The 12,887-nt window shown below is 41.5% G+C and overlaps 1 protein-coding gene across 3 annotated transcripts in view; it reads left to right on the forward strand.

The window, feature by feature from the left end:
* ARL5B (ARF like GTPase 5B) overlaps positions 1-12,887 on the forward strand; it is a 43,669-nt gene that overhangs the window by 11,568 nt on the left and 19,214 nt on the right. For all 3 annotated transcript variants that reach the window (XM_075552460.1, XM_075552461.1, XM_075552459.1), the window contains exon 2: positions 12,475-12,535. Coding sequence is in view for 1 of the 3 variants with exons in the window: in XM_075552459.1 (XP_075408574.1) it covers positions 12,475-12,535 (61 nt within the window). In the remaining 2 variants the exon portion in view is untranslated. The remainder of the gene's footprint in view (positions 1-12,474; positions 12,536-12,887) is intronic.

Below are 12,887 nucleotides of genomic sequence, written 5' to 3' on the forward strand. Positions count from 1 at the left end.
TCTGTCCCTCAAGGAACGGGTTATATGTAGATTTGTGATCAGTTCTCCCTTTCTCCCCCACTGTCCCCTTACCCTTCTGGTATCTCTACTGTCATTATTGGCCCTGAGGGGTTTATCTGTCCTGGATTCCCTGTGTTTCCAGCTCTGATCTGTATCAGTATACATCCTCTTGTCTAGCTGGATTTGTAAGGCAAAATTGGGATCATGATAGTCGGGGGGAGGAAGCATCAAAGAACCAGAGGAATATTGTATGTTTCATCAGTGCTATACTGTACCCTGACTGGCTTGACTCCTCCCCGTGACCCTTCTGTATGGGGATGTCCAGTTGCCTGCAGATGGGCTTTGAGTCTCCATTCTGCACTCCCCCTCATTCACAATGACATGATTTTTGTTCTTTGTTGCCTCATACATGATCACACAGGCTTTGTTGCTTCTGAGCTAGATGGCCACTTGTTTACCTTCAAGCCTTTAAGACCCCAGACACTATCTCTTTTGATAGCCGGGCACCATCAGCTTTCTTCATCACATTTGCTTATGCACCCACTTTGTCTTCAGCAATCATGCCGGGAAGGTGAGCATCATGGAATGCCAGTTGAATAAAACAGTGTCCTTGCATTGAGGGAGTACTTGAGTAGCGGCCCATTGTCCATCTGCTACCTTAATACTAAACCTTTAAATATATGCACAGATATATTCAAGGTCTTACCGTGGCTCTCATAGGCTTGTTTTAATTTTCTTTAGCTTTAGCCTAAAATTTGCTTATGAACAACTGATGCATTTCTGCAGTGCACTTCTGGTCTCCTTCTGACTTGTGATATTGAGCTTCTCTATCATCTTTCTCTACAGATGCAGTTGATATGATTCACAGTAGCCCATTAGATGAGGTGCCTGCACACAGCCACCATTTATGTTAAAAAATGTATCTGCCATGACTAAGGTGCTGGTGTTGCAAAATTATATTGTGCGATCTCTGATGTGATTATCACCATTGTGATGTTTGCAGCTGCCAATTGTTATTATACGGCGGAACTGCTGCACTTGAACTTTAACGAGTAGAGATTTGCTAGGCAGACTGACTAATAAAAGGGTGCTATTACTCTAGGCCAGCGGTTCTCAACTTGTGGGTTGTGACCCCTTTTGGGGGGGTCAGATGACCCTTTCACAGGGGTCGCCTGATTCATAACAATCGCAAAATGACAATTATAAAGTAGTAGCGAAAATAATTTTATAGTTGGTCACCACAACCTGAGGAATTGTTTGAAAGGGTCACGGCATTCAGAAGTTCGAGAACCACTGCTCTAGGCAGAAACAGTCATAATTGCAAAGGGGAGAGTAGTGAAGCAGTTTGACCCACTTAAGGAAACTGAAACTAGTTTAGTTTCCTTGTACGGGGGTTAGGGAAGTTGGGGTTACAGAAGCATTCAGAGAAACCTGATTACAGAGGCATTATGTATCTACTGAATCATTTAAACTGTATAGAACAAGTAATGAGACGTTGATAATTTTTGTTATTGTGCTTATGTTAGTATGTGTGCTGTGCTGTGTTTTAATCAGGGACAAGTGACGTGTTTCTTCCTACCTTATTCCCGTATGTCAGCTTTCTGCATCAAGAATATTAATTGCCAGTTTCTTCCTTTTCCTCTACAATATACACCCCAGGAACGCCAGTGTTCAAGCATTTGCATCCTGGAAGGTTGGCAGTTCAAACCCACAAATTGTCCTAAGGAGCAGTAAATATGCGACAGCCTGCTTCTGTTGAGATTACATCCTTGGAGACTGTCTGAGGCAGTTCTGCTGGGTCAGGTAGGGTGTCTGAGTGTTGGAATTCGCAGTGCACTACACAACAACAGTTACACGCCTAATCCAGAGGTACTTAATCACTCACTCCAGCTTGATTATTAGAGTAGCATGATTACGTGCTGAAGGTCCAAGTTCAGTTAAATAAGAATGTGCGGGGTGGCCTGGGCAGTAGTGCCAAGAAGATTTAGGGTTGAGCGCCATGCACCTGATTTATGTATTCCCGTCTCTCTTCAAAGTATTTGCCTTACTCCCTTTATTCCTTAAGCGTTTTGGAGCCCCAGCATCTTGTGGAGTACATCTCTTCCTAGAACTAAAGGATGTATTGTCCAAGTTAAAAATACAAAAGTAATCCTCAATGTTGTCTGTTGTTTAATTCTGAACACGAGGAATTCCTTTGACACACTTAACTTGAAGAAAATAATTTCAACGCCATATTACTTTTATAAAAATCATTGGGTGGATATATACACATAGTTGATCCTTATTTAAAAATTCACCTGTTTAGTAAAATTGATTTGTAGTCCCAAAATCAATACTCAGGAATTTTTTTTAATTTAAAGAAAACATTTATTAAGCCTTTTAAAAAAAAATCATTTTATTGGGGGCTCTTACAGCTCGTATCACAATACATACGTATATCCATTGTGTCAAGCACGTTTGTACATATGTTGCCATCATCATTCTCAAAACATTTTCTTTCTACTTGAGGCCTTGGTAGCAGCTCCTCATTTTTCCCCCTCCCCTCATGAATCCTTGATGATTTATACATTATTTTCTCGTGTCTTTTCTCAGACACACTGGCCGATGTCTCCTTTCACTCACTTCTCTGCTGGGAGGGGTGTTAAATGTAGATCATTGTTATCAGTTCCCCCTTTCTCCCTCAACCTTCCCCTTCCCCTCCTGGTATTGCTACTCTTATTCTTGAGGGGTTTATCTATCATCGATTCCCTGTGTTTGCAGCTCTATCTGTACCTGTGTAAGGTAGAATTGGGGTCATGATAGTGAGGGGGAGGAAGCATTAAAGAACTTGAGGAAAGTGGTTTGCTTCCTCAGTGCTATACTGGCTCATCTCTTCCTTGTGACCCTTCTGTAAAGGATGTCCAGTTGCCTACAGATGGGCTTTGGGTCTCCATTCTGTGCTCTCCCTCATTTACATTGGTAGGACTTTTTGTTTTGGGTCTTTGATCCCATCAACACCTCATGATCACACAAGTTGGTGTGCTTCTTCCATGTGACCTTTGTTGCTTCTGAGCTAGATGACCCCTTGTTTATCTTCAAGCCTTTTAAGACCCTAAACACTATATCTTTTGATAGCCGGCACCCTCAGCTTTCTTCCACGTTTGCTTATGCACCCATTTTGTGTTCAGTGATCATGTTAGGAAGGTGAGCATCATGGAATGCCAGGTTAATAGAACAAAGTGTTCTTGTGTTGAGGGAGTCCTTGAGTAGAGGCCCAGTGTCTGTCTGCTACCTTGATACTTAACATATAAATATATTGACATAAGTACATGCCTGTATTTAGACTTCTATAAATGTCCTTTGCTTCCTACTTCTTTCCTCTGCCCTTTTACTTTCCTCTTTTCCCATTATCATGTTTGGCCTTCATTGGGGTTTCAGTAATTCCTCTGCTACATTGCAGTTGATCAAGCCCCACCAAGCATCCTATACCCTCCTCCTCATCAATTTTAGATCACGTGTTCCCTTGTCTCTTGGTTGGTTGACACCCCCCTTTCTTTCCCTAGCCTCCCTCTCTCCATATCCCCCAGGAATAGTCACCCCCTATTGTTTTCTCCTCTGGATTGTTTATCCCGCCTATCTTCTCTAGATAAACATGCAGAGACAAAAACAAGACAGAGCAAAGCACCAAAGAAAACAAAACAACAGCAGACACAACCAAAAAAACACTGACAAAAAAAAAAAAGAAAGAAAAGCCTATAACTAGTTCCAGGTCTATTGGCTTTTAGGAGTGTTTTCTGGTCTGATGTGGTGCCACACTCTCGCCCCAAAGTCTATTTTTGGTACTTCCCAGGGATCTCATTTGTTTGCTCCCCTTGCTGCTCTGTTGCACGCCCTTAGCGTTTCACTTCCATGTGGTGGGGTCAGATCAGGCACAATTCCTGCTCTGTGTCTCCAATCTTGTCTCTCATAGCGCTATGGGTCAGTGAGGGACGTCGTGTCTCATGGTGGGGCCAGCCCTATGGTCCTCTCTGCACATTGGCTGCTCTGAGCAGGAATATCACCCTTGGGTTAGGATGTGTTCCACTCGCTCTCCTTCCATCTTCCATTGCTCCTGTGTGCTCTGATCAGACGTACGTCTCTCCCTGGGCTGTAGCTTCAGTGGCAGGACTCAGGAATATTTTGAGGTAGCTTACAAGCATGCACAGAGGGACAATAAATGAAAATCAGCCGGTAGCTCAGCTGAGACTCCCAGCTAAAGTGGAAAAGGTTGAAGGAACTGTCTCCTTGATGAGCTCCCCAACTGTCCACAAGTATCATGCTCACCTCTGCAGGATGCCCTGGTGTTTGCATGTTTTAATGCTTCTTGTTAGTGATTTTGCTGTTAAAAATATCCTCCATTTCAGAGTGCGGAAGTAGAGTCCAGTCTTCCTCAGTGCGCAGAAGTCCATAGTATGCCTTTTTGGGAAAATAGGTGTTGGTTGAGCATCATTCAGACTGAGTGGAAGTTTTCGTGAAGCCTCAGTTCAGTGTTAATCTGCAGCATGTTACATCCAGAAGAAGAGGGAATTCACTGGTCTTTACCAAAAGGTTGTGCTGAAATTTACCGAAGTAACATCTGTTATGCACGATGAAGCTGTGGAGAGGGAGAAGCTGCTAAAGTTGTCGGTTCATGAGTTCATGAGATGACGATTGTTGCGGGGGTGGAGGTAGCACAGTGGGCAGCTTGTTGTGAGGCTGGCAGCCAGAGAACTCTATGGTTACATTGTCCAGACCCAGGAAAATGTTGAACCCCTCAGGGTCAGCTAGTGTTGTCATTATAAAGAAATACCAGATATAATTATTTGTAAGAAAAACACATTAAACGAAAAGAAACGCATAAAATAAATTTATGTATTGATTGGTTTTCAGGAAGCTAACTATTTCTCTTAGGAGTGGTGATTTAGCAATTCAGTGTTCCAGGCTACTTTAGAGACTATATATACCTACTCTGAAAATGGGGGGTGGTGGGGGGAGAGAGAGAGAATCTGACCTTAAAATTGGATCCTTCCTCTTTCTTTTTTAGCTTTTAGATGCTTTGGTCTTTTGCATAATTAGCTACTTGTATTTTTTTTAAAAAGGACTAGTCAAATATATATATAGTTTGATTATGGTTTATTTTGAGAATTAACATGGCATCTTAAATTACCTAGTATCTATCATTTTGGCCTCATTTGTGAAAAATTCAGGTCATTTTTAGCATCAGTATCCTATTTTTATTATTCTTCACCTCTGACTACTCTTTCCACCCTTTAGCTTAATCTGCTCTCATTCTAGCCTTTTTAGTGATTTTTGAGTACACCAAACTAAACCTGATCATTCATTTCCTAGTATCTGCTACCTACTTTGAATATTCTTCATCCTGATCTTCAAATGGTTCAGTCCTTTAGTTCAGATTCTGCCCGACCATCATCACTTCCCACCTGTCATAGTCTCCTAGTGCTGCTGTAACAAATACAAGAAGAGGGTGCCTTTACATAAAGTGAGCTAGAAGGGAAACCCAAGGTGCGGGCTCTAGGGGAAGGCCGTCTCTGTCAGCCCTGCTCTGTTGACTGATATTCTTCGCCTCCTTGGTGATCCTCACCTGTTTATGCCCTTCACAGTTGGTGCTCTCTGCTCTCTGCTCCGTCAGGTCCTGTATATCTCACAAGTGACACACTGATACTGATGTGGTCTTGTTAATATCGCAAAGAGAACAACTCTATTTCCAAATGGGATTACACCTACAGGTAAAGGGTGGGATTCCAGCATGAATTAGGGATACTGTTTCATCCACATCACCTCCCCAATCTGTTTATTTTCAGATTATTTAATTTCAGTAATAGATATCTCGTTTGATGTCTTTTACTTTAAATGGAAATAAATTCCATTTCTGCTCCCGTAAAGATTTGACAGCTTCGGAAACCCCCAAAGATAATTCTGTACTGTTTTGTAGGGCTGCCCGCTATGGTCAGGATCAACTTGAGGGCGGTGAGTTTGAATCTTTCAGTTCTGTGGTCATGGTCAAAGAAGTCTGAAATCCATTTGCCTTTCAGATCTTAATCTTCCCATGGATGGCATTTTAATTCCCTAGCCCCCCAAACTTGATTCTAACTCATAGTGAGCCGATAGGCCACAGTAGAATGGCCCCAGAGGCTTTTCTAGGCTGTACCCTCTGGGGGGACAGGCTGCCACATCTTCCTCCCAATGAGTGGCTGGTGGGGATGAATCATTGCTGTTGGTTAACCAGGGCTTTTAGAAGCTGGTTCCAGTAGTAAATAGGTGAGGGCAAATTCAAGATTTTCTTGTTGAAGCCTCCCTTTTTACTGTGTCTATTCAGGGACCTGAGGAACAGTGAGGCTCTTTGGTCTCTTCTCAGCTTGGCTGGTAACTTCAGTGGGTTCTACCTTCTTACACTCTTTGATCTCTTGGCTGGTTTTGTATTTAATCTTATCATAAAGTGGTTTAGTCATAAAGTGGTTTTTCTATTACCTAATAATCATTTCTTTCTTATCAGTTTTGTCAGAAATGTCGAAAGGACATTAATTGCATTCAGACTCATTAGCCAAATGCCAAAAATAAAGTATTTTTTATCTTAATTACTCAAGTGAAAAAAAGAAACTAGAATATAGAACGTGTTTTTTTTTCCTTAAGCTTTTTGAAGACAAACTGTTTAGTCATCTCAAAAAAACCTCACTGCTCTCAAGTCAATACTGACTCATGACAACCCCCTGGGAGTTTCCAAGACTGTAATGCAGTGTGAAGAGGAGCTGCTGGTGGTTTGGAACTGCCATCTATGGGGCTCACAGCCCACTCGTAACCACTACATCATCGGAGCTCCTTTACTTAGTCATAACAATGCTATATTCAAGCATTTAAAAAATAAACTTCCTTCTAACGTAGTGCTGGCGGCCAACAGGTGAAGTGTTGGACTGCTAGCTGAAGGTGCTTGATTGCAATCCATCTGACTCCTCCTCGGGAGAGAGACTGTTGATTACCTGCTGTCCGCTTCAGTGTGAGTTTCTTCTTATGTGTCCTGGTTTATACTGACCTAAAGAACAGAGAAGGAAGTGCCCCAAGGGCAGTTTGGTAATCAGAAATAATTATTATGTAATCATACATTTTTAAGAAAATACCACGTAACAAAAAACATAGCAACCCTGTAGAACAGAGCACTGCCCTATGGGGTTTCCTGGGTTGTAATCTTAGCATACACAGGTCTTTTCTCCCCAGGAGCCACCAAAGGGTTTGAACTGCCAACCTTTCAGTTAGTACCTGAGCATGTAACCCTTGAGCCCCCAAGAAAACTCTCTTCTGCTGTCTCATGTGGGGTTACTATGAGCCAGAAGCTGTAACAGATAGTATATTGATACTCTGTCACTACTTTGCTTAGTGTGACTAAACATGTATTGTGCTGGAGGTGGAAAAGTAAAGATTAGTAAAACAGGAAGCCCTTATCTCTGCCTTTTGGTGCGGGCAGGAGCACAGCTAGGTCTCACAGAGGAGATTGCCAGTGTCCTAGACTGCTCAGTGTGTTCCTCCACTGTGATGCATGGCCATTTAAAAAAACATGCTGATTCACTTTCATTCCTTTGGTAATGTCTTGACACAACATGCTGGGCTCTCCACGGAGACTTTTAAATTGCACAGCAAGTTGATTTGCTCTCGGAAAGCACAGAGGACATTTGCCACGATTTTATTTTCAGAACTTATTTTAAACCTATTCTCAATTAAGTGCCGTCTAGATGTAAGTTTACGAAGCAAATGACGTCGTTTCCATTGGACAGTTTCATCATGCATAGGTTGTTGAGTGACATGGGCTGCAGCCCCTGGATATTTCAGCGCTCTCTCCGCTTCCCATCCTGGTTTCCTTATTCCCTGTGCCCATTGTGCTCTGCCCCTTCCTCTTTGACTCAGAGTTGACTGTTGAGCAAAGGCTGCCCTTTTGGGTGTTATTTGGTTGAATGATCAGAGGAGCCCATTCCTCCAGTGTGTTACTGTTTGTTCACTTTATAGACCTGCTTATTGCTTGGCTTTCAGGTGGTCTCTGGGAATAAATTCAGTTCTAAATTTGAAGGGCTTCTAAGGTCTGTCGTCTCAAAGATCACCTGTAGACTAATAAGTCTTTTTTGGTGAATTTTAATTTTGTTTTATAGTCTTCCCTTACTTGGTCCAGCAGCTTCTGTTGTTTTTGAAATAGAAACATTGCATGTCTGTGTCTAAAAAGCTACGCCATCGTTATTAGGTGCCATCAAGCCCCCTCCCACTTGAAGCCGCCCTATGTAAACAGAATGAAGCACGACCTGCTCCTGTGCCTTGCTCACAAAAGTTGCGTCTGAGCCCACTGTTGCAGTCTTTGCTTTTAAGATCTGATCTCGTCTGATACCTTGTCCGATGCATGTGAAGTGAAGACTTGCCTTCCTTGCTGCAAAGGAGTGTTCTCACAGTGCTTTCTTCCAAGACAGATTTGTTGGTTGTTCTGGTATTTCCATATTCGTCGCTACCACCATGGTTTGAATATGTCCGCTGTTCTCCGTCGTCCTTATTCACGTCTAGTTTCATAAGCCTATCAAGCAGTAGGAATCCCCTGGCTTGGGTCAGGCCCACCTTAGGCCTCAGGGTGACTGGGCCACAGCTTTGCTCTTTGTCAGGTTTCTTCACTGCTGCTTCCAGGAGCATTGCTTGTGGATCCAAGTGAAATCAGTCCTTGGCAGCTCCAGTCTTTCCCATGTTTATCATGATGTTGTCGACTGGTCCAGTTAGTTTCTTTACGTATGCTGAAGGGTGTAATCATTCATCTGCATGGCCCGTAGTTCAACAAAAGTTATTGCTGGGTGATGTAAATAGTAAAGATTACAAGTTTCTTTCCATAGCTGTTTCAGTTAGCCAGGCCTGGTACAGCTGTTTCAGTTAGCCAGGCCTGAAATTATTCATATAAAACAATGCTGCAGAGAATCTCCTCGATAATTACATTCTTTTGTTGTGAGTATGTTCATCACAAAAAGAAGACTTTGGCATGACCTGTTGATTCTTGCTAACAAAAAATGACAATGATACTAAAAACAAACGACAACTCACTGCCATAGAGTTGATGCCAACTCATAGTGACCCTATAAGGCAGGGTCAAAAAGCCCATCTTTCTCCTGCAGAGTGACTACTGATCTCGAACTGCTGGCCTTGCCACCATGCCACCAGAGCTCCTTAAAAAGACAGTATCATAGCACAGGAACCCTAAGTGATACTTCTCAAGCATTGAGGGCTTCTTTTAACATTAGGCAACACTCTGTACCATCACGTAGTAGTAAATTGTGCATTAGGTATCTGTTGATGTGAAAACGATTTTATTTTTGAATATGCATGGATGTTAAAGCAGCATTATCAGTTCAAATTTCTGTTTATATTACGGAGTGTATAAGCTTGTCATTCTCTAATTTTTCACTATGCCTTGAATGGATAATACTAACATTTGTGAATATGTAAATGGAATCTCACTCACTTTTTAATCTTAGACACCAATTTTTGTGTTAGAATGTACTATACTAGATATATATATGCCATTTGAAAGATAATGGATTAAAGAAAGCGTATGAGTCCCTAGTAAAATGCTTTGAAAAAAGAAGCATGTAGTAAAACAGCTCTACACTCAGAAGACACCCTGTCTGGCCATGCAGGTCATTCAGAAGCAGCTAAGGACAGCGCAGTGGCAGGAAGGGGGTTACAGTACTGCGCAGAGTACGAACAACTTTTATTTTGTGTGAAGTGTTTTAGTAGGTGCCCTTTGAAATTGTTTTCAGTCTTAGGGTTACAGATAATGCTAAAGACATATTTCCCAGAGTTTTTTCATGTTTCTTAAAAGCACTTAGCTTCTTTTCTGCTGTTATTTATACTGAATCAGCTTGTTCTTGATAACTTTAATATCAGCATACAAGCCTCAGCATAACTGAAGGGTAAAGACAGGGTTGAAATTGTCTATTTTGTCATAATTGCTAAAATGTCGATCAATGAGGGAGATTGTGAAGAAATAACTCAAAATTAAGTAAAATTAATCTAAATTGGAATTTTATGCACTTTTAATTAGATTTATGCTCTGTTCACTTTCAGGATTTATAACTCCAAATTGAGGGCCAACTTCTCAAAATGGCACATTATCTGTGTTACTCTCACAAGCCCTCAGTCCGATGATGATGATGATGATGGTGGAGCATGTGAAACAAGGAGTGAGGTTCTTTGAAAATGGCCTTGAGTGTTCCCTTTGAGTGAACATGGGGCCATTTAGTAATGTCCCTCTCTTCCCTGCTCATGAGGAGTTGTGCCCAAGGGTAGTTTACTTGTAGACTAGTGGCTCTGTCTCGGCCTGGGACTCCTTGGTCTCCAGCTGCTGGAATGTTAGCGTTTCCAGTAAACAGCTGTGGACTAAAAGTTCAGAGTGCTAGACGTCAGTGTTCTACTGTGGCTCTGTTTGAAATTGAGGAATTAACCCAACTAGTCAAAGAAGGAGAGTTGCAGTGAATTATAGTGCCGATCATAACACCTGTTTAGTCTGCACACAGCAGAAATAGCCCTCACCGAGGACCACATCCCGTAGTGTCATAGGCAGACCATTCAAAGAAGCAAAGATGGTTTGCCGGTGCAAGTACTTTTGTCTTAGTAACCGTAGGTGGGAAGATGAGTTGTGAAAACAACTAGGTAAACGCTGACGTGGTGTGTTACAGATCTTTGTTTAGTTGATGACATGTATTCATCGGGTTATCCAGAAGAACAGGGTTCCAGGATGAGGTGTGTCAATTAGCTCCAGAGGGTTTTACAGCAAATTCTTATGATCCCTCGGTAAGGTTTGCCAGTAGCTTTTTAAGCAGTCTGCCCTGTAAAAGTTAAATATTTAGAAAAAATAAGTGTATCTGGAGAGCTTTCTTTATACACAGGAGCCTTTAGAACATAGCCCATCTAACAGAATCCTTAAACAGACTGCCATCGTGTCAATTCTGAGTGTAGTGATCGTGTAGGACAGAGTAGAACTGTCTCTGTAGGTCTCTCCGACTGTAACTCTTTAGAGGAGTAGAAAATCTCATCTTTCTCCCAAGGAGAGGCTGGTGGTTTCAAACTGCTGACTGTGGTCCGTTCACAGCACAGCCCTCTGCCACCCGGACTCAGCATAATAATCAGGTCTTTCAGAACTCCTTTGGAAGAAGTGCCTTACTACTGCATGGTACCAGAAGGAGTAGACAGAAGGGGTTTGTCTGCCACCAGCAGAAAGCCAGCAGTATCTGCTTCTAAGAATGTTTTCCGAATGCTGTGTCTCTGTCAGCTAATGTAAGGAGAGAAGGAGCCGCCGAGAGTGTGTGCTGCCCTCATTCTTACGCAGGAAGAATGCCAGGTGAGGACAATCTCACATCAGACTTCTGGGCAAGGAAGAACTGTATCTTGGTACACATAAGTGGGAAAACTTACAGTTGCAAAAACAACTTGATAAGCTAACATTAGTAGAGAAGGCAAGCAGGTGTTTAAAGCAGACTTGTAAAATCTTCATTTTTTTGTTTTCTTACTTTTACATTTTATTTTTAAAAACATATTATGAGGAGCTCTTACAGATATTATTACAATCCATAGTTCCATTAGACCAAGCCCAATTGTACCATGGCTGCTCTCTTAATTTTCCATACATTTTTTTCCCTTCTTGAACTCCTTGCTATCAGCTCCCCTTTAGTATCCTATACTGTCCTATTTTGCCTTAACTTACACTATCCTTACAATGTCCATTCTCCTTAACTCCTGATGTTCGTTCCCTTCGAGTGGGGTTATAGAATCATAGTTATGTGCCTCCTCTCTCCCCTCCCTCCCCATATCTTCAGAAAGTCAATATTCCCCTTACTGTTTCTGAGAGGATAATCTATCTTGAATTGCGTGCCTTGAAAGATCTTGGTTATACCCATGTACATACACAGGACTAGCAAGATGAATGAGATAAAACTAGGACCATAATAGTGAGAGGAGGAAATTTTAAAGAACTAACGGATAGTTGTGAGGTTCAGTGCTATAGTGCCCCGTGGACATACCACTTCCCTGTGGCCCTTCTGTGAGGAACTGTCCCGTTATCTTAGCAGATGGGCTTTGGATCTCTGCCTTGCCTATGTTCCTTCAAGTCAGTAAAAACTTCATTTCAAATCTGATGTCTCTGGTTAAGTTTGTTATGTGGATTGCTGCCACGTCTTCCCCAATTAAATATGTGTAAATGTGTGACTAAATCTCCCGTATCCGTGCTCCCGTATCTCCCACACTGTTTCTTTGGAGAACATTGTATTAGATGGTTTCATTTCGTAACCATACATCATAAATAAGGCTTTCTTGCCGTATTTAACAGTCCAATAATAAATATTCTGCAAATTATTCTCTTTAGAGAGCTAGCTAATAATCATTGTTGAAAGCATGTAATTACAATATGCCACAGTGTTAAATGTTTATGGCTTTCTTTCTTTCTTGTAGAACACAAAGTAATTATAGTGGGACTGGATAACGCAGGGAAAACCACCATTCTTTATCAGTTGTAAGTATGGGCGTTTGTTTGCATTATTTCAATTACATTGAAACTAATTTTGTATCAGTAATAAGAACGAAGTGCCTTTATAGTATAATGGAATATCTGAACAGTTTCATATAAATTTTACCAAATATAGATTTGTGAAAAAGTAAATAAAATAAGCATCTCTGTTCATTAAAGCCTTTACATATACTCATTTTTTTGGTCTTAGACAGAATTAATAGTAAATAAAAATAATAAAGCATGCATTTAATGACATGACAAGATGAATCACACTTTGTTCTTCCCATACTGTGATCCATGTTACATAGATTTGTATCTCTAGGAAGCTGTTTGCTACTCTTCTGGCTAATAACTT

Source organism: Tenrec ecaudatus, chromosome 6, assembly GCF_050624435.1.
Source record: "Tenrec ecaudatus isolate mTenEca1 chromosome 6, mTenEca1.hap1, whole genome shotgun sequence".
Taxonomy (NCBI): Eukaryota; Metazoa; Chordata; class Mammalia; order Afrosoricida; family Tenrecidae; genus Tenrec; species Tenrec ecaudatus.